Genomic DNA, 21,297 nt, shown 5'->3' on the forward strand with positions numbered 1-21,297 from the left:
AAAGTTGGCAAAAGGATTCTGCAGTCTACTCAGATCAGTTCATTTTCATGTGCTGAGATGTTGTCAGATGCAAAGGCAGCAAGGAACATTCAGATTTGATGTCACCTGGATTTCCTGGTGCTGTACAAGGTGATGTGAATATATATACCAAAATATCTAGCCCAATATTGTTCCTTTAAATCAGTGGAAAGCTGGTCACTGTTCTGAAGAGGATGGAGTAAGGAAACGACTGATGTTTGTAGACCAGATCACCTAATCAGATATTGCACAACTAAAGCAACTGGTGTTCCTCCAAGGGCCAAGCTGTAACACGTACCATTGCTATCAGATTGCCAAGTACCGCTTTTCACATTGCTAGCATCTCCCTAGCTAGATCTAGAAGGTTTGTGAACCCAACCGAACTTTCTAGCTGTTGATTTTCATCTAACACGTTTCACAATCCCCCCTTTCATGTTTTCTGCCCTTTTGCATGGTGCGGAGGGCACTGAGAGGAAAGTCTGGCCTTTTTCTAGTCCAAGACCACTTGGCAGTGTACAACAAAGCATCCAAATGCACACACCTTCAAAAACACCTACCTTTAAAACAAATAAGGTGCTATTAAACTGCACAAAGCAGTGCAGGGGAGAAAAGCAAGAACATCATGTAAGATGTGGTGCTGCTGGTGATCATCCTTTCTCTCTTTGGCCCCATGAAGCCCCCCTCTTTCCATAAGGAATAAATGAAGAGCTGTGCCTGGTGTGAGAGCAGGGTAAAGTGCTGGTTTGTTCTGTGTTGGGCTTTGCCTTTGTCCTTGAATGATGCAATACTTTAGGATGTTACAGCTCTGGAAAAGAAAAAAGATCACATGAAACTATCTTACAATGAATTCCTACAGACCAGTCAGTGTCACCTCTGTGCCTGGCAGGGTCTTGGGGCAGATTCTCCTGGAAAGCATGCTAGGAAACATGAAAAACAACAACGTGCTTGGTGACAGCCAGCATGGCTTCACTAAGGGGAAATCCTGCCTGACCAATCTGGTGGCCTTCTATGATGGGGCTACAGAACTGATGGACAGGGGTAGAACAGTTGATGTCATCTACCTGGACTTGTGTAAAGCGTTCAACACTGTCCCACACGACATCCTTGTCTCTACATTGGAGAGACATCAATTTGATGGATGGACCACTCAGTGGATAAAGAACTTCCTGGATGGCCGCACACAAAGAGTTGTGGTCAATGGCTCAATGTCCTGCTGGAGACCAGTAACAAGTGGTGTCCCTCAGGGATCGGTGTTGGGACCGGTCTTGTTCAACATCTTCGTCGCTGACATGGACAGTGGGATTGAGTGCGCCCTCAGCAAGTTTGCCAATGACACCGAGCTGTGTGGTTCGGTTGATACGCTGGAGGGAAGGAATGCCATCCAGAGGGACCTTGACACGCTTGTGAGGTGGGCTGATGCCAACTTCATGAAGTTTAACCATGCCAAGTGCAAGGTCCTACACCTGGGTTGGAGAAATCCCAGGCACAGCTACAGGTTGGGCAGAGAAGAGATTCAGAGCAGCCCTGCGGAGAAGGACTTGGGGGTGTTGGGTGATGAGAAACTGAACATGAGCCGGCTTCAGTGTGCGCTTGAGCCCAGAAAGCCCCCGTGTGCTGGGCTGCATCAAAAGGAGCGTGACCAGCAGGTCAAAGGAGGTGATCCTGCCCCTCTGCTCTGCTCTTGTGAGACCTCACTTGCAGCACTGTGTGCAGCTCTGGTGTCCTCAACATAAAAAGGACATGGAACTGTTGGAACAAGTCCAGAGGAGGCCACGAGGATGCTCAGGGGCTGGAGCACCTCCTGTATGGAGACAGGATGAGAACACTGGGGCTGTTCAGCCTGGAGAAGAGAAGCTGCGTGGAGACCTCAGGGCAGCTTCCAGTGTCTGAAGGGGGCTGCAAGGATGCTGGAGAGGGACTCTTCAAGAAGGGAAGTTCAGGTTAGATCTAACGCAGAAGCTCTTCCCTGTGAGGGTGCTGAGGCGCTGGCACAGGGTGCCCAGAGAAGCTGTGGCTGCCCCATCCCTGGCAGTGTTGAAGGCCAGGCTACACCTCCTGTAACAAAGGAAGTAGTCCTCTGCACCTTGGCAGACAGGCTGGGTTGTGGCACTGCAAATTCCTGAGTAACAGCACCACTATGGGGAAACCCAACACAGGCATGAGATAGAGAATGTGGCTCACCCTGAAACCCTGAGCTTTCACTGCTTTGTGTATTATAGCCAATTTAAAGCCAGGTTCTGTCACACATTTGAGATCCACCACTGAATTCAGTGAGGTTGGGTGCAACGGTCAGCATGACTTGTATAACATTCTCCATCAGCGTTAAAAAGATCCAGATAAGCACTACTTATTACCTTCTGCTCTTATTTAAGATAAAGATATAAAGAAGAGTTGGATCAGCCAAAATTGATATTGTTCATTTGTGGCCATGCACTCTAAATACCTCTAGCCCTTGGCTACAAAAGCACACCTCATCCAGTCTTCTTTCTGACACCTTGTGTGGGTTCTGCTCTTCTGAATCAGAAACACACTCTAACCCAAATACATTATCCAATGCAAACCCCAAATGCATTAATGAATTGACCCAGAAGTGAGACACAAAACTTTGTGGTTTACAGTATCTGCTGAAACAACCTCATGATGCCACGAAGTTCTGAAGCTTGCCTGCCTTCAGCTTTCTCTAAGAACCTGAGCATCTCAGAGATATTCATGGCCCTTAGACGACTTCTGTGCTCAGCTTCTCTCTCTGTCAGCAGCTCCTTTCCTTCTCTTGAGCTGGAGAAGATAACCAGGTGGCCTCTCTCATCCATCCCAGTGCACTCCAGTGTTGGCTGCTCAGTCTGTCTCCCCTCCTAATGGGTCATCCTGTTCTCCCCCTCCTTCACACCGATGCCCAGGCTTGGTAACAAACTGTGTTTTCCCTTCTTACAGCTTCCTGATACAGCTTTTCCAGGCTGTGATGTCCAAAGCCTTTGGGCCTAGCTTTTCCAGGCTTTTTTTCACAGGCAGAGAAAACAATAGGAGGGGACTCCCTGATTTCAGGTTAAAAACACAGGTTTATGGGGCTTAGGCTTACCTGACAGTCTTTTCAGTTCAATGGGTGGAGGGAGGGAAGCTGGAAGTTGTCAGTGGTGAGCACTCTGTAAGTATTTAATGCTTAATGCATTTAGCATATGAACATCTAGGAGATAAGGAATAGACCTTTGTCAGTGTAAAAACAGGTAACAGACAGTAAACTTCACTCTCCAAGGACAAGTGCTAACAGTACTGAAAGCATATAGTGACTTGAAAAAGTCTTGTGAAATGGAGCCTCAGTGCATGATGGTAATTCCCTAAAGAAACACTCAAGTGGTAGTTTGGTTTTGAGATTTCAGGTGAATCCAAGTGCACTTCAGGCAAAGCAAATACGTTTTATTGCTAAGATTCACTTAAAGCTTTAGGTAAGACTTCATCTGAGCGTACTTTAGCCCGAAGGAGGTAGAAATACCAGCTTTCCTTTGAATTCTCTTGCTCAGATAGCTCTTCTCTTGGTTATTTTTATCACTTATTTGTGGCTTTCATCTTAACACTTGCACAATCTCTTCCAAGAAGAACGACAAACTGTTTTTCCTTATGAGGAAAGACTGAGGGAGCTGGGTCTCTATAGTTTAGAGAAGAGGAGACTGAGGGGTGACCTTATAAGTGTCTATAAATATATAAAGGGGGAGTGTCACAAGGATGGAGCCAGGCTCTACTCAGTGGCAAACAATGATAGGACAAGGGGTAATGGGTACAAACTGGAACACAAGAGGTTCCACTTAAACTTGTCTGTGCTTTTGGGATGCTTTTCTCCCACTGCTTCCTCCCCTTCCATCTCTTGGGCAGTTCTTTGGATTAGTGAATGTTTATAAAGCTCATTGAACCCTTGCAGGAAGGATGTGAGGAGTAAAATCATAGATGCAAGTCTGGGAGACCTTTCCCAATCCTGTCTCACAGACCATGCTTCCTAGACCAATGAACATTGCATTCCTTTCCCCTATACTTCTTCAGTCTCAAGATCCCTGCAAAAGGGATTTTGGGGTTGTTCTGTCCTTTCTAACAGGTCCTATCCTCTATAACATAACAATTAGAACAATGATAATAACAAAAATAGCTACAACTCAAAATGTAGTCCCAGTTAGAATCATAGAACAGTTAGGGTTGGAAAGGACCTTAAGATCATCCAGTTCCAACTCCCCTGCCATGGGCAGGGACACCTTGCACTAAACCATCTCACCCAAGGCTCTGTCCAGCCTGGCCTTGAACATCGCCAGGGATGGAGCATTCACAACTTCCTTGGGCAACCCATTCCAGTCACCTAAAATGAAGTGTCCAATATGAAATATTTCCTCTCTTTTGAATCCTTCTTTCCCCCCTCCCCCGTATTGTAATCTCCATCAAACTTTCTGAAGTAGCTTCCAAGTATTCACATCACCTTTTTGGAAAGAAACTGTCCATTATTATCAAAAGTGAGAGCAATTGGAGCTCCGGCAACCTGAGAACACTGCCCACTTGTCTTCTATCTAAGCACCCAAGCTGGAGGCACAAAGAATTAAAGCTCTTTTAAAACCAGATGTGCAAAATCATGCTTTGTTTCCTTCAAAGGATACGTTTTTAGTCACGAGTCACTCCTTCCCCATCACAAGGGGAACCAAACCTAGGTCTTCCAAGCAATGACTTCTTTTATGATCTTTCCTACAACTGGTCTGTGTAAGACAGAAAACAAAACCAAGTTCATTAACTCCTGAGAGCCTTCTAATATTAGCAATTCAGTCAATATCTGGATGCCTGCAGGTTTGCATGCACTTTTTCTTCCCACATTTGTTTAGAAACGGTTGTCTGCCCTTCAACTAGGTCTTCTTCCTGCCCTGCATGGGAGGGACTCGATCCCAAAGTGCCGCATTTGCCAAGTTCCCCAGGCTTTTGCCATCTTACAGGTTGTTGTCCCAGCTTTTTGCTTGGGTGAACTGATACAGCGAGCAAAAAGAAGGAGCTTGGTGACTCCTGAAAGGCCCTGGAAAAGGCAGAAGGAAGCTCCAATGTCACAAGACAGAGCGAGGATTACTTCTGGTACCCCCCAGACAATTCAAACCCTCTGTAGCCCCTGGGCAATAGACTCCAGAGGAGCCCTACTCTCAAGAGTGAAGACAAGCCCCTCTTTTTGATAAGGCAGTGAAAACAAGGTGCCTTAGGCAGGATTCTTGGTGCTGCAAGCCAAGTGTTTCTTCACCAGCAACAGCAGTTCACCAAAGATGACACTTGCAAACCAACCTGCTGAGCTAGCAGCCGGTACGTGGAGGAGGAAGAGATCTCCTGAGTGGTAAACCACATAACTCTGCAAATTCAAACAGCAACTCAGAGGGAGATGGTACAAGAAGAAAATCTGTGGTATATGTCTCCCTGTTATTGTTGTGTTCCTGTATGGAAAGTCCTTCCTGCTCAGGCTTGAAGGTTTTCCGTGATTTGCTGTCTCTACTTCCAGCAAAATTACACAGCTCCTTTGAGATCAACAGGAAATGTTTCTCTTCTTTCAACCATCACAGAAACCCCTCTTCCTAGAGCCTTGCTTAGGCACCAGCCCCAGCTTGGCGAAGTCTCCTTTACACTCTCTGGAACGCCTGTGGTCATGTCTTGTATGGCTGGTCTTATTGAAACTACCTAGATTTTCTAGGAAATGACCCAATCCAGCTATAACTATAGCACAAGGCAGTCTCACTGCTTTTGAGAAATGCTGTAGGAAACCACCCAGCAGTCTTAGAGAAAATGGTCAAGAGCTGCTGCCTGCAAGCCTGCAATGGGTAGCCTTGCTGTAACTTGCTACACAGTTGTACAAAGTCTCCTCAGGGAGCAGGTAAGTGGCCATATCATTCATTAGTCCTGGTTTATCATCCATCCATCCATCCATCCATCCATCCATCCATCCATCCATCCACCCATCCATCCATCCTCCCATCCACCCACCCATCCATCCACCCATTCCATCCCTGACAGAGCCTTGGGTGACATGGTTTAGTGTGAGGTGTCCCTGCCCATGGCAGGGGGGTTGTAACTGGATGATCTTAAGGTCCTTTCCAACCCTAACTATTCTATGATTCTATGATTCTATGATTCTGTGATAATGATCACTTATACAGGCCTCCATCAGCTGAAGGCTGTTGCAGATGCAGTGCCAATGGCATCGGTGAGGTGAATGTCTAAAACCAACAAATGCATGACACCACCCTCTAGACTCGACTGCACTTCCTGCCTCTGAAGCAAAAACTTATCTTAGCTACTTTGTGTTATTTTAATCTCTTTCTTTCTATTGCTTTCAATCCCGCGATGTCCCATCATGAAAGGGAATGAGCTGCAGGTTCCAGCTTGCCTCATACAAGAAGCTCTTGGAAGTGTAAGATCATTACAGAAATTACAATAGATGTTCAAGGAAGGGGTCTGCACCACAGGGTGCAGCGTGGTGTAAACCAGCTCAAGCAGTCTGCACCACATAGCTGGAAGGAAGGTAGGTGTACCAGCACAGTGCTCTGCCTGACCTAATAAGCTCAGAAGCCTCTGGACCTTCACTTGTGTCTCTTCGCAATGCTCACCTAAGGCAAGTGTGATGCTATTGAACTTGGCACACTAACGGTTTGCGCAGTATAAACACATCCTAATTTTGCTTACAGATTCTTTTTCACTAGCGATGACACAACCGTGTCGAAATGATGTACAAGTCAATCGGTGATAATGAACGTAAAGAATACGTTGGTGGTGTTGTTTCAACAGAGACAACAATTTCATTTCTAAAGCACACGTTCTGGATGCCAGGTATTTCACACCACTTTCTGTCGGGCTGCAGAAGTGTCTAGAGCAGCTAGAAATACTCAGGTCTGATTGAATTCAACCACCCAGTCTTAACCCAGCAGTTGAGATACTGACTGCTCCAGTTCCAGCTGGAGCAGGACACCCATAAGGTCTTCATCCCTCAGTTCTGAACCCAGCCTGGAAATGGAGTGTTTCCAGAAAAGAAGAACCATGCCCTTGATTCTTGTAATTATGTGCAACACACATCACACAGGAAGTGCTGTTTCCTATTTTCAGATATAGGGTTTAACTATGTGCTTGTTCACGAAGTAGAAGACCCGGTCAGACAGCCCCAGCTTGATAAATCAGTGAGTAGCTTATTTTTTTTCCTTTTTTACATGTAAATGTGTCTATGCAGTTACAGGTTCACTCAGTGGGGATGTATATGTGCCTAATGACAGTGGCAGTAGAGCAACCATTCAAGCAGAGGCACTATCTTTAAGAACAATTGAGTCTCGTAACTAGCTTGCGACTGGGGATGAGGTTAAATGTGAGAGTAGAGGATTGCACTGGACAAACGGTGTAGGAAATGCTATTCTTTTTTTGTACTAGAAACTTACTGGGTCTTGATTTTGAACCTGTTCCAGGAGATCAGTAGCTTGAAGATGTATTCTGCTAAGGATATAAACCACTCAGATGTGAAACCCTTCATGCTTAACCTAACCTCTGCTAATCCTAGCTGCATCTTGCCCTGTGAGATGCAAATGCTCTGCATCTCCTCTCCTCATCATTATCCTATCGCATGGTTTCTTTGTGTTATTTGTTTAATCTGTTAAAAGTGCTGTTTCATTGTCATGTTATAGAAGAATATGTTCTTTGGGATCAGTTCTGCTTTTTAATGTGATGTCTCTGTGCTATTACATTAGAAAGCCTCTACCCCGTAACTCAGCTGGAGACATCAGCCATAATCTGGCTTGCAATTTTTGTGAACACGTTTTTCCATGAATAAAACTCATCAGTACTACACTGGAATTGTACTCTCTCCATATACAAGGGATGGTGAGCTCTCTGCTTGGATAAATGAGACTTGCCACTTGGGTATTAGTGAAAACAGCTACAACAGCCTAAGAATATAACTTGTGTGTGTGTAATATATCAAATATGCAGCTATAGCAACACTTGCTTTCATGGGAAAACTGCACTGTGATTTGCAAGGAACAGTGGGCTTGAACTCTGCGTGGAGACCCTTATAGCAATAACATGACCGGGACATGATCCTGCCATGCAAGTGGCCATCTCCACTCCGGACTGTTATCCTTCTTTCTTATATTCGAGTTCATCTCCAGATGGGTTGTGACTACAACTCAATGTTTTATGTGAAGCAGTTTAAGTAGAGAACACTGCGGAAAACCCACACCACTGAACAGAGATACTAGCACAGGACTTTGCCTACACAAGGGAAAAGTCCTCTTAAACATACAGCCACGATTTAGAGGAAGACATTGAATAGCTGTCACAAGTTTCTCTTTCTCAGAGTGCTCATTTTCGGTGCTTATGCTGCTCTTTCACTGTACATTTGTTTAGGTAAGAATGCTTCCTACTTCTGTCTTGTGACCACAGACTGCCTCTATTTAGATGCATAAAAGCTCAGAATGTTTGCAGTGTCTTTCTGGGTTTGGTGGGGAATAGAGACAATTGGATCCTGAGGCTTCCCAGGGAATTAAGGCAGTTTCTTCCAGCCCAGAATATGTTTTTTCCGTGCAAGTTCTGCAGGGATGAAGAAACCTCCTCAGTCAGGAGGCAGTTCTGAGGAGCTGTTTCTAATGCTTAGCTCTTATAGCAGGGGAGGGGTTTCCAAAGCGAGGTTTCGTTATGGAGGGGACTGTCTGGTGAGGTCGCACCTCGGTTGCCTGCTTTTGCAGAAATCGTCCAGACTTCCTGTTAGCAACCAAAAGGACCCTGCACAGGCAGAGACTAGGGGGGGTGTGGGCACTGGTGGCCACATGCAGTCCATAAAACCAACGAGAAAGCCCCTCAACTGAAAACCACGAAGACTTCCTCAATGTTCATTTGTCATTTTGGAAGAGGGAAATAAGCCAAATAATCACAAGTTGTCAAATCATAACCTGTCTGAAGAGCCTGTTTATATGTACAGCACAAGAGCAGAGGTAGCTGGAGATTTCTTTGCTTACACACCAACATGGTGCTCCATGCCTAGATAATTTTACAGCCAAACCCAGACTTCTTGGCAAGGAAGTCTGCAGATGTTCCCTTCGGCTTTAAAATCTCAGTTAGATTGGGTATTAGGAACAATTTCTTCCCCAAAAGGTTTGTCAAGCACTGGAAGAGGCTGCCCAGGGCAGTGGTTGAGTCACCATCCCTGGAGGTATTTAGCAGATCTGTGGGTGTGGTGCTGTTGGACATGGTTTAGTGGTGGACTTGGCAGTGTGTGGTAATGATTTGACTTGATGATTTTAAGAGTCTTTTCCAATCCAAATCATTCTATGATTCTACAATGCCATGATTCAATAGATGAGTGTATATGTATGCATGTACACTTGTGCATTACACACAAAGAAAGTTGTTTTAACACAGTATAATAGATAGAATTTGTTCAAGAACACTATTTATATTACATATATATCCACTGGGATAAAGACCCAGATTAAACTACGTCCTCTAGGCTGCAGTATGGGCTGGCATGGTGAGAAGGTGGCCGTGTCCCAAGGAGAAGCACGGTGCACTTTGCACACTGGATGCTGTGCTTGCTTTTTGCTGCCTTCCTTGCCCTCTCCATCCCTTTGGAAAACCACCGCTGAGCACAACAGCCCCATGAGCAGCTTCAGTGTGTGCTTGAGCCCAGAAACCCCCTGTGTGCTGGGCTGCATCAAAATCAGTGTGAGCAGCAGGTTGAGGGAGGTGATCCTGCCTCTCTGCTCTGCTCTCCTGAGACCCCACTTGCAGCACTGTGTGCAGCTCTGGTGTCCTCAACATCAGAAGGACATGGAGCTGTTGGAGCAAGTCCAGAGGAGGCCATGAGGATGCTCAGGGGCTGAAGGACTTCCCATACAAAGACAGGCTGAGAACATTGGGGCTGTTCAGCCTGGAGAAGAGAAGCTGCGTGGAGACCTCAGAGCAGCTTCCAGTGTCTGAAGGGGGCTACAAGGATGCTGGAGAGGGACTCTTCATCAGGGACTGTAGTGACAGGACAAGGGGTGATGGGTTCAAACTGAAACAGGGGAAGTTCAAGGCAGATCTAAGGCAGAAGTTCTTCCCTGTGAGGGTGCTGAGGCGCTGGCACAGGGTGCCCAGAGAAGCTGTGGCTGCCCCATTCCTGGCAGTGTTCAAGGCCAGGTTGGATGGGGCTTGGAGCAACCTGGTCTAGTGTGAGGTGTCCCTGCCTGTGGCAGGGGGTTGGAACTGGATGATCTTAAGGTCCTTTCCAACCCAAATCATTCTGTGGTTCACAGGTATAGAGATGGGTTTCCTGGGAGCTCCACAGGTACAAATGCTCACGTGCTCAACAGCAAAAAGCATTGCAGAGGAGGACACCAGCGTGTTTCGTTCCCATCACTGACAAGCTTGGAGTTTCTCTACTTTAACATCCTTCTCTTCCTTTCCAGACCAATGCACCATGGAAAACCACACCACAGACTCAGGCAACTGGGAACAGACAACAGGATATGACTACGGTGATGCAGTACCGTGTGAGGGAACAGAGGAAAAGCACTTAGCAGAGAAGCTTTTGCCACCGCTCTATTCTTTGGTGGTGATTTTTGGCCTCACAGGCAACATGCTTGTTGTCCTTGTCCTGGTAAAATACAAGAGATTGAGGAGCATGACTGACATCTACCTGCTCAATTTGGCAATTTCCGATTTGCTCTTTGTATTTTCTCTCCCTTTCTGGGCTTACTATGCTGTCCACGACTGGATTTTTGGAGAGGCGCTGTGCAGGATTCTCTCCGGTGTCTACCTCCTTGGCTTCTACAGTGGGGTCTTCTTCATAATCCTGTTGACCCTAGACAGGTATTTGGCCATAGTGCACGCAGTGTTTGCTTTGAAAGCCAGGACAGTTACCTACGGCATCCTCACCAGCGTGGTCACTTGGGCTGTTGCAGCGTTTGCTTCCGTTCCTGGCATGGTGTTCCACACAACTCAGAAGGAAAATGGACATTACACTTGCAGTCCTCATTATCCAAGTGGTACCGCAATCAACTGGAAGTACTCCTATACTTTAAAGATGAACATCCTGGGTCTCATTGTTCCAATGGCTATCATGATTTTCAGTTACTCACAGATTCTGAAAACATTACTGAGGTGTAAGAATGAGAAGAAACAGAAGGCAGTCAGGCTTATTTTTGTGATCATGATCTTTTACTTCATCTTCTGGACACCGTTCCACATTTCAACTTTTCTGCACACATTTCAATATGTACTTTTTGTCACAAGTTGTGAATTCGAGGCTCGGCTGCACAAAGCAATCCAAGTGACGGAAACGCTCTCCATGATCCACTGTTGTATCAACCCTGTCATCTACGCGTTCGCTGGAGAAAAGTTTAGGAAGTATCTCCGTGTCTTCTTCCGAAAGCACGTTGCTGCCCACCTCTGTAGGAAATGCCCAGCTCTTTATCATGAGGACCTAGAAAGAGTAACTTCCATAGCCACACCATCCACTGCAGAGCGTGACGTCTCTACTGGACTGTAAAGATACCCCAAGGCAATAGTTAGTTGCATCACTTGCTTTGCCTTAGGGACCGCCTGATGCTATTGAAGGTCTTTCTGCCAACCACTACTGAATGAGCCTCAGTTCTTGTGGTTAACTGTTCCTGGGGGTTTTATATATAGCATTTTCCATTCTTAAACTAAGTGAATCATGGAGTTCTCCAGAGCATCAAGATTTGGGTGGGACCTAAACCAGTATGATTCTGTTTCTTCACCCAAATTCTGTCCAATGAACCAATGCTAGTGAGATTGACCTGGGGACAATACAGTATTGAAGAGACTAAGGAGTACTATATCATCTCACAAGAGCCATTTACTGGTGTGTGAACACCATAAAATGAACGCTGGGATGAAGCTTTGAGGATAGATGTACCTGTTTAGCATTCAGCATTAATGGAGTAACGTTTGGAAGTGGCTGTATTCTTTCTGCAACACGGTCACAGGCATTTGATAGGGGGAGGCCTTAAGTTTTCTTCATGTCCAGCCCCTTATTTCCCCTGCATGAATAAAAGATATTTCCATGAAAAGGAATTTGAGGATGAATATGAGATAGATCAATGTGATATCTCTCCTCTGATGGGAGAGTTGAACCACCTTTATCTCACAGGGCCATTTAACCCAGGGGTTTACCTGTTAGCTAATAGTGTAGTAATTTTTCAACATAATCCTTTGGACTATAGGCTAAGTTATAGTCTTTTTGTTGGAGTTCTTTAATGTTATGCCTGCCATAGCTCTGTTCAGGTGCTAACATTTTCCAAAGTGGGCTTAGTGGATGCAGTTTTTCTCCAAGGAAAGCAGCACTTTTAACCAATAAAAGCCCCTGAGCAGAGATCTGCAAGGCCAGAATGAAAATCACCTTGGTTTTTGCTATGCAACTTTCTGTTTTAAAGAAGTACCAGGATTCTCTGAAGGATTCTGGACACTGTGAGCACAGCACTGAGTGGGGGCCTCCCTATTCCTGGACAAGGTAAATCATGTGTGTAGAGGAAGACTTTACATGGCAGATGCAGTAAGTGGGTCAGGTTAGGCTCCTGCGTGAGAAAAACATGCTCTTCACAGCTCCTAAGTGTGATGCTTGGGATACACTTCCAGGCAGACAGTAGCCTTGGAACTGCAAAAGCAACCAACTGCAGAGGAGTCATACCTGGAGAAGAGTGCTCATGGCCTACTGCATGCTGATTGACGACTCGAAGCCGTTAGTCAACTGGTGTCCTATGGCCATACATTTATGCCATTGCTGTACAAGAAAGTGGTGCTCTGGGGACGTGATGTTAGCAAAGAAGAAGAGGGAGAACTTGCTTCAGACTGTAAGGAAGTGCAGGTGAACACTCTTTATACAAGAGAACTGTCCTCCTGCTTTTTCTCTCATTTACATCAAAGGGCACCACTCTTACAGGTAAGGCCTTGCCTATGGGAATCTGGAAGTTCAACTAACCTCCAGGCAACATAAGGACACAAGAAGGGATTCCACACTACTTAACATGAGGCACATGATTCACATGCCTCATCTGAAGCAAGTATCTTCAAGGTCCTTCAGTGGTCAGCAGAGAAAGAGAGATGCCCAAGTCAGAAGCAGACATATGATTGAAACGGGACGATTACCTGTCCAACTGCAGGAGGAACTTAGAAAACCCTCTTCATTTGGGTTCAGATGCCTTAATCCAGGTGGTGCAAATACTCTTCTCCCTCAAGCCTTGTAGCATCAACCACTGCATCTGTTAGTTGTTAGTTTTTATCCTATCAGCTGTTATAATCTGCCCACTGTCTTGTGATGTCAATAGCCAAAAGACCCAAAACTATCCCCACAGTAAGCTTCGTTGCTTGGAAATAATACTCTTCCTTCCTTTTGTACTGTTTTACTGCACAAAAGGGGAAGCACCTTTTTAATATTAAAGCAGAAATGAGTTCAGTGTGATACAAACCCTGCTGTAACTGTGATGTTGCTACTGCTGTAGCTTAAATTCTTGCCCTGTTGGAATTATGTTTCTTTCTGTTTCCATGTTAATGAAGGGAAATTAATAAAATCAGTGTCTGAAAAACAATGTAAACCCTGTAGCACCGTGTCCTTCTCCATCAGTAAAAGGGCATCAGCTCTGCTCATAGAACAGATTTAAACCCTCGCCATACCACACTCCAGCAAAAGAAACCAAAGAAAGAACTGTCTGCCCAGTCCTCAAGCTACTGTAACTGGCCCAGATTTATCTATCCACAAGCTTGAGTAGAGGGCATTACAAAAGCTTTGGGACCACAGGTTTTAGATGGGTGAAATCTGGAGAAACAGGGCTGTGTATAAGTAGAAGAGGAGGTATAAAGGAGCGTAATAACAGCTGACACTCTTAATAGTGATATAAAGACTTTTAATATTGGGATGAAGACTCCATAGACTTTCTGCAGCTGATTTCCGACCTCCTTGCACTGTATAGAGTGACACCAGCCAGGTGATGCACCTGATCTCTCAAGGTTTATGCTTAAGGAATGTTAAGCGTTTAAAGCTCAACATGGAAATATGCTTCTGCTTCACCGTATCATTCTAGGAATGTCTTTACAGCGGGAGTGAGTGCCACAATGCTAAACAGGACTCCTACTCATCAATGAAATAAAACCATAACAGGTACAGTTCTGAGCTACATCAACCCACTGTGTGATTCCTTTTCTTACTGAACAATAGCTTCAATTGCTTGGTAAAATCAGGAGGTTCACCTGCAGGTGAAATTCTTACATGTGCTGTAGCTCCTGGCAAGCAGCAGCACATGTTCCCAAAGAGATGCTGGGCAAGGGACTGAGAAAAGCTGAAAAAACCCTGACTTGTAGCAATGCTGCTGGCATTGTCCATACCTCAGTGTTGACACACACGCTAGATGGAGGCAATCTAAAGGACAAGGATGCTGGAGAGCGGCTCTTCATCAGGGACTGTAGCGATAGGACAAGAGGTGATGGGTTCAAACTGAAACAGGGCAAGTTCAGGTTAGATCTAAGGCAGAAGTTCTTCCCTGTGAGGGTGCTGAGGCACTGGCACAGGGTACCCAGAGAAGCTGTGGCTGCCCCATCCCTGGCAGTGTTCAAGGCCAGGTTGGACACAGGGGCTTGGAGCAGCCTGGTCTGGTGTGAGGTGTCCCTGCCCATGGGAGGGGTTGGAACTGGATGAGCTTTAAGGTCCTTTCCAGCTCAAACCAGTCTGGGATTCTGGGACTCTATGAAGGCAGCAGGGAGGAAGGGGTGATGCAGCAAGAGGATGGCCAGTCCCAGCCTGGTGTGATGGAGCTTCAGATTGGGTGGGAGATCGAGTCCTGCAGAGGTTCATTGACAGTGACTGAGGGGAGCAGGGGCCAAAAGGAAGCTCTAACAGCATTGGTGAAGAGCACACCAGCAGCACCCCAGTGCCAGCAAACAGCACCAGGGGCCCGGGCTCACCTCCAGCCACATGTAAGACCTGATCAAATCTGACTTCCCAGCAGCTCTGCTTATGTGCAGCTGCTGTAGAGCTGAGTGAACACACGGTGTAGGTGCTGATAACAAAAGCCACAGCGCAGGTTCCTGCTGCCAGCATGTGTCCCTGTATTGGGGCTGCAGATGTCACAGCTATTCTCACTCTGCGTCTCAGGCAGCTGTAAGACCCAGCTGATGAGCGGACCAAAACCATTCCCCTTGGTTAACCGCTGTAACCGTGAGTGCCAGAGGCCCTCTTTTGGCGTGCAACCCCCTCTGCACTCTTACAGTGGTGCTCAGTAAATGCGATACCCAGCTGCTGATCACACTGAGATTGCGGAAGGTTTTGGAGCCTCCAGCAGGCTCAGTAACATGTAACAGAGAACAGTGAGGCAGGTTTCAGAAAGGAATTCTTTTAAGTGTCTCTTAATTTCAGTCTGTGGGCTCTTTAGGAATTATACACTGAAACATTAATTTGATACATTGAGAATTATAAGAATTAATGGCAAAAGTGCAGGATTTTGGCAGCAATTAGGAGCTTGATTATTTAGGAGTGGAAACATCTCTTCCCACTGACTCTATAGGGGGTCCATCAGGTAGTGCGAGCATACCCTTAAAATACCCTACAGTGGCCATTCACTTTGACCCTGAGAATCCAGCCCTTAGAGAGCTCACTGAAACAGGTGATTTGGAAAGGAAGAGAAAAATCTATTGATCCTTTGGGATAAAGACCTTGAAGAGTCCTTCCCTCATGCAAAGAAGGGCTGACGAGGAAAACAGGCCATGCTTTTTGCTTGTTACTGTCTCCCCCCAGATCTGAGAGGTAACTGAGAAGCCGTGATTCCCTTGGCTTCCATTAAGGAATGGCAGCATCCAAAGCAAGACATCTCCATTGGGCTTTTGGCAGTTTAGAATCTTTTAAGGCTACTGAGGACTGAGTGCAGGAAAGATGTTCCTTGAGCACCTTCACTAGGTTGATAGAATCAGACACTCTGGAACTGCCCAAAGAGATGTCAAGGGGGGGGGACACAACAGGAGGATGTGCTTTATTTGGTATCTTCTCAAGGTTTCTATCTCAGGGGTTCCCAGGTATCTGATAAGGCATCACCTTGTTCTTGCTTTTTTCTGTACCTTTCCAGCCTCCCGTGTGGTTTCTTTGATGTCTAAGAAGGATCTAAAAAGCTGCTCATGGTGCAGCTTCAGTTTGACTCAAAAAGGCACAGGATCAGCCACAAGGAAGTGAACTGATCGGAAATCAGATTCTATCAGGTTTTTCTGAAGCTTGGTTCCGAAGTAACAGTGTTGTTTTAAAAGAAGTGAGACTCACTATAGAGGCTAAGTCATAGTCTTATGAGAGGGATTGAAACAAAAACCACAGTCCAAAAGACTAGGTTGGAGGAGAATAGAATCAATCACATCTCCTAAAATACAAAGACTGAAACTCAGAGCAAGCCAACGCAAAGCACAGGTAATTCTGAGTAGAAGCAGAAGCTTTCTACAAAAGCTTCACTTTTTGTCCCTGGGCAAACCCCATAAAGCATTGAATGATTCAGAAACATAAAGGGATGAACCTCCTGCAAACTGGTCCTGCTCCAAGGAGCTTAGCTCAATCAAAAAGAGACCACAACAATATAACACCCCCCTTTCTAAAGCTCCAGCTGCGGGTTGTGAAACCGTGAGTTCAGCTCCTAGGAGGATCCACATTTCAACATCTCTGCACGTCTCACAGCAAAGTAACATCTGATGGCTCATTTTTAGCAAAAAGAGAACTGCTCCTTGATTTATTTTTTTTTTTTTCAATGCAAACAGACTTGTTTGCTAGAAGTTTTCAAACGGATACATCCTTTTTCAAGCAGGAAGAGGTGTTTTTGAGCTTCCTCTCGTGACTGACAAGTCGGTTTAGCGTTATTCTCCATCTAATAACCCAAGCCATCACTCCCACCATAAGACACATGGTAAGTCATCTTTGCTTGTTTTTCACATATAGGAGTTGCTTAGGTAGTCTAATGCCTGAGGTGAAAAAACACTTGTGGAATCTTGCCTGGGAACTCCCCTTTAACAGTTACACTGGGAAATGCATGGGATATTGTAAATGGAATACATTATTTCTAAGGGACAGAACCACTACAAGACCTGAACAGAGGACCCAGGCAAGCAAAAAAGTAAACCTGTAGAGATCGAGCTAAGAAATATGATGGAGAATGCTTGTGATATTTTTTTTCTCTGAAGATCATAGAATCACAGAATGGTTTGGGATGGAAAGGACCTTGGGATGATCCAGTTCCAACCCCTGCCACGAGCAGGGAGAATATATAAGAAATGTATAAGATGATAAATAGTGATGGAAGTCTGGATTTTAAACCTGCTACTGCAAGGACAAACCAGCTTGTTTCAGTGAAGAGTCCTAACTCTTCTCACAGGATGAGTACAGAAAATCTGATGCTGTGTTTTAAACACTGTGCCATGGAACTTGTTCACGTGCAGCATAGCTGGCACTTTACCTCTATTTACTACAGCTTTTGAACTGCTACCATTATATAGCACTGTGCAAATGAACTGAAAATCACTTAATAAAGTCTTGCTTCTTTAGAAACAGAGGGCTCTGCCCTGAAACTCAGACTGAAACACGGCATGAGTTACTCAGCCTTTCTATGGAGCTTTTCTCTCCAGAACTGCATGACAGACTGCTGGTCTTAACCAGAGCAACAGAATTTGTACAGCAGATTGCAGATATCCAGAGATCCTGCATTTATCTAAGCTGTATTTAACATAAGATAGACCTCTTTTTGAAACATCCTTTCTTCAGGGATCTTCCAGTATTATCTTTGAGCTTATCTGACCATTAGAACATCAGGTGAACAAGCCAGGTCGATTATAACCCACTGAAGCGTTCTAGCCAGTGGCCAGCACTGCGTCCTAAAGGAGTGAGATTTCTGCATAAAGCACAAAACCACTTACAATTCCTTCTTCTGCTTTCCACATTTAGTACCTCAAGTTTCCCTTGTCAGCATGTGCTGCATACTACACAATACAATGTAGTAAGTAGTAAGAGCTTTTGCAGAGAGGCTGCTGAAGCAAGGGCTGGGCTAGAGGAATAGGGCTCAGTGAAAGGCAGCACCCGGAGGGGAGACCACAATTTAAGCATGCAAAAAGGGTTGAGAGGAAGGAGATGAAACGCAGGGAAGATGTGGTTGTCTTTCCAAGAAAGCAGAGGAAAAGGAGGGAAGGCATTGAGACAGCAGTTAGCAGGGAGAAGGGGCTGGCACAGAAAGAATTACCACAATAATGTGGAGGCAGCATTTTGCAGTAACATTTGCATGAATCCTATTGACCATAAACTCATAAAATCCCATTCTGGGTTTATGACCTGGGTGTTTTCCACACCCGTGTTTATACACGAGCATCACGCAGGTGCCAAACGATCAAGACAGGACGTGCTGAGTCTGGCACTCTGCTGCAGCCAGTGCCACATCCCATAATCCCAATACACAGCATGGCTGAGTGACACATCCGAAATGAAGGTATTTGGCTAGGTGCATTACCAGGGACTTGTACTGTCAGGGTATGCAACACAGATGTAGCTGAATGGAATATTAACTATTTCACAGTGTCTGAGTCTGGTCATGTTTTGAAAGAAAGAAGTTCATTTTTTGGACCAAAGAGTGTTTTATAAAGGTGGGTTTGTGTTTTTTTTTCCTAGAAAAGTTGCTGAAAATACTTAAATCTAAACCCTCAGATACATTAAAATCAACTTATTTACTGTCAATACACCTGAGCCACAACCACTTCCTTTCCCAACAATCCCACTGTCTCAGTATACAAATAACTGTGTAGTTAGTATGGCTTGCGGGGGGGAAAGGCTTCACAGAGATTGCCTTTGAGAAGTCTGGCAGCAAATCTTTCCTCCCCAAGAAACTGTGTCTGGGCAAAGCTGAGACCCAAACCCCAAAACACACCAAGTTTCTCTTCTTGTTCTCCTGAAAACTTCACGCCATGCTCCACACACCAAAGGAATGGATGAACATGGATGTACTCAGTCTTGATGCTCTTCGGAGCAGAGATGACAGCCGGACTGGGGAAGAAGTTGGGGAAGGGGTGGGAAAAAGGTTTGCAGAAACAGCACCTCTTTTTTGTCCCCAAGGTGCAGACTGGGCTCCAATAGTTCTTGCTCCTTTTGGGGCAGGTTCCTGTCTGTGCTCTACAGCATGAGAATCTCCATTAGCACCTGGCAGCTCAGGAGGGGCTCAGATCCTGGGACAGGAAACTGGTCAAAGACCGTGCAACCAGTCCCTTCCCAAGGACCTCAGCTTAGGTTTAGCTAAATTAACCCCTTTAACACAAAATACAGTAAGGACATTGCCATTTTGAGCAATCAGTGCTTACAGGATGAAAAAGTCCTTTGAACTTAACAGTTTTGTCTAGAGAGACACAAAGAGGCGCTTCAGGGATTTCACAGGCTGCAAATCAGAGTGGATCACTATGAGCATCACCAAAAGCAGACCAAGGGTCTGCCCCTGGCTCCCTCCAGCCATAAGCTGAGTTTCTTCCTGCAGAGAGAATGAAGTGGTGGTTTTGAGCTACTGCTGAGCACAACAGCACCAAACTACCCGCTGCTCAGATTGAATTCATCATTCCTCTGCTTCTGGTTGGGTCAGGCAGCTGGTGGTAAGGGAAACCACACCAGAGAGCGTACACATAGGAAATCATCCTCAGCACACTTCCAACATGCAGCAGTGTGGCTTCACAGGTACAGAGATGGGTTTCCTGGGAGCTCTGCAGTTTCATTCTCATCCACACCCTGAGGTGCAAATGCTCATGTGCTCAACAGCAAAAAGCATTGCAGAGGAGGACACCAGCGTGTTTCGTTCCCATCACTGACAAGCTTGGAGTTTCTCTACTTTAACATCCTTCTCTTCCTTTCCAGACCAACGCACCATGGAAAACCACACCACAGACTTAGACAACTGGGAACAGACAACAGGATATGACTACGGTGATGCAGTACCGTGTGAGGGAACAGAGGAAAAGCACTTAGCAGAGAAGCTTTTGCCACCGCTCTATTCTTTGGTGGTGATTTTTGGCCTCACAGGCAACATGCTTGTTGTCCTTATCCTGGTAAAATACAAGAGATTGAGGAGCATGACTGACATCTACCTGCTCAATTTGGCAATTTCCGATTTGCTCTTTGTATTTTCTCTCCCTTTCTGGGCTTATTATGCTGTCCACGACTGGATTTTTGGAGAGGCGCTGTGCAGGATTCTCTCCGGTGTCTACCTCCTTGGCTTCTACAGTGGGATCTTCTTCATAATCCTGTTGACCCTAGACAGGTATTTGGCCATAGTGCACGCAGTGTTTGCTTTGAAAGCCAGGACAGTTACCTACGGCATCCTCACCAGCGTGGTCACTTGGGCTGTTGCAGCGTTTGCTTCCGTTCCTGGCATGGTATTCCACACAACTCAGAAGGAAAACGCACATTACACCTGCAGTGCTCACTATCCATCAGAGCAGAGAGATGTATGGAAGCAATTCCTGACCTTAAAAATGAACATCCTGGGACTGGTTATCCCAATGTTCATTATGATCTGCAGCTACACGCAAATTATAAAGACATTACTGCAATGTAGGAATGAGAAGAAACATAAAGCGGTCAGGCTGATCTTTATCATCATGATTGTCTACTTTGTTTTCTGGGCACCGTACAACATCTGCATTTTCCTGCGTGATTTTCAAGGTGCCTTTTTCATCAACACTTGTCAAGGCAGTGGTCAACTGCACAAAGCGATCCAAGTGACAGAAACGCTCTCCATGATCCATTGCTGCATCAACCCTGTCATTTATGCCTTCGCTGGGGAAAAATTCAGGAAGTACCTCCATAGCTTTTTCCGAAAGCAGCTTGCATTCCACTTCCCTAAATTCTGTCCCGTTTTCTATGTTGACACAGCTGAAAGGGCCAGCTCCACCTACACGCAGTCTACTGGGGAACAAGAAGTTTCTGCTGCCTTGTAAGCTGTGCCCAGCAAAAAGGGGGAATTGACTAGCGTGGAATTAAGTCTGTGATGGAAACCTGCAGAATCTGTCCTGGATTTTGGCTCCAAGGCAGCTGCAAAAGACCACAGAATGCATGTTTACCAAAGCTTGGTTTTGCTCATGTATTTGGGTATTTGTATGTAAATAGCTTTAAACTGAAACAGGGCAAGTTCAGGTTAGATCTAAGGCAGAAGCTCTTCCCTGGGAGGGTGATGAGGCGCTGGCACAGGGTGCCCAGAGAAGCTGTGGCTGCCCCATCTCTGGCAGTGTTCAAGGCCAGGTTGGACACATGGGGCTTGGAGCAAG

At 45.7% G+C, this 21,297-nt stretch overlaps 2 protein-coding genes and 1 long non-coding RNA gene across 3 annotated transcripts in view; all 3 read left to right on the forward strand.

Annotated features, from left to right (window-relative positions):
• Positions 1–21,297, forward strand: part of LOC133274927 (uncharacterized) — a 133,373-nt gene that overhangs the window by 109,870 nt on the left and 2,206 nt on the right. The window lies entirely within an intron of this gene.
• On the forward strand, positions 6,952–13,586 carry LOC133274912 (C-C chemokine receptor type 5-like). The gene is made up of 2 exons (XM_061464506.1): positions 6,952–7,184; positions 10,440–13,586. The coding sequence occupies exon 2, from the start codon at positions 10,451–10,453 to the stop codon at positions 11,519–11,521; it is 1,071 nt and encodes a 356-aa protein (XP_061320490.1). The 5' UTR covers positions 6,952–7,184; positions 10,440–10,450; the 3' UTR covers positions 11,522–13,586.
• LOC133274921 (C-C chemokine receptor type 5-like) lies at positions 16,753–21,250 on the forward strand. The gene is made up of 2 exons (XM_061464530.1): positions 16,753–16,919; positions 19,889–21,250. The coding sequence occupies exon 2, from the start codon at positions 19,900–19,902 to the stop codon at positions 20,968–20,970; it is 1,071 nt and encodes a 356-aa protein (XP_061320514.1). The 5' UTR covers positions 16,753–16,919; positions 19,889–19,899; the 3' UTR covers positions 20,971–21,250.

Source organism: Pezoporus flaviventris, unplaced genomic scaffold, assembly GCF_033815535.1.
Source record: "Pezoporus flaviventris isolate CSIRO_AGI_PZ_B2104156 unplaced genomic scaffold, CSIRO_AGI_Pfla_v1 ptg000037l, whole genome shotgun sequence".
In the NCBI taxonomy this organism is placed as follows: domain Eukaryota; kingdom Metazoa; phylum Chordata; class Aves; order Psittaciformes; family Psittacidae; genus Pezoporus; species Pezoporus flaviventris.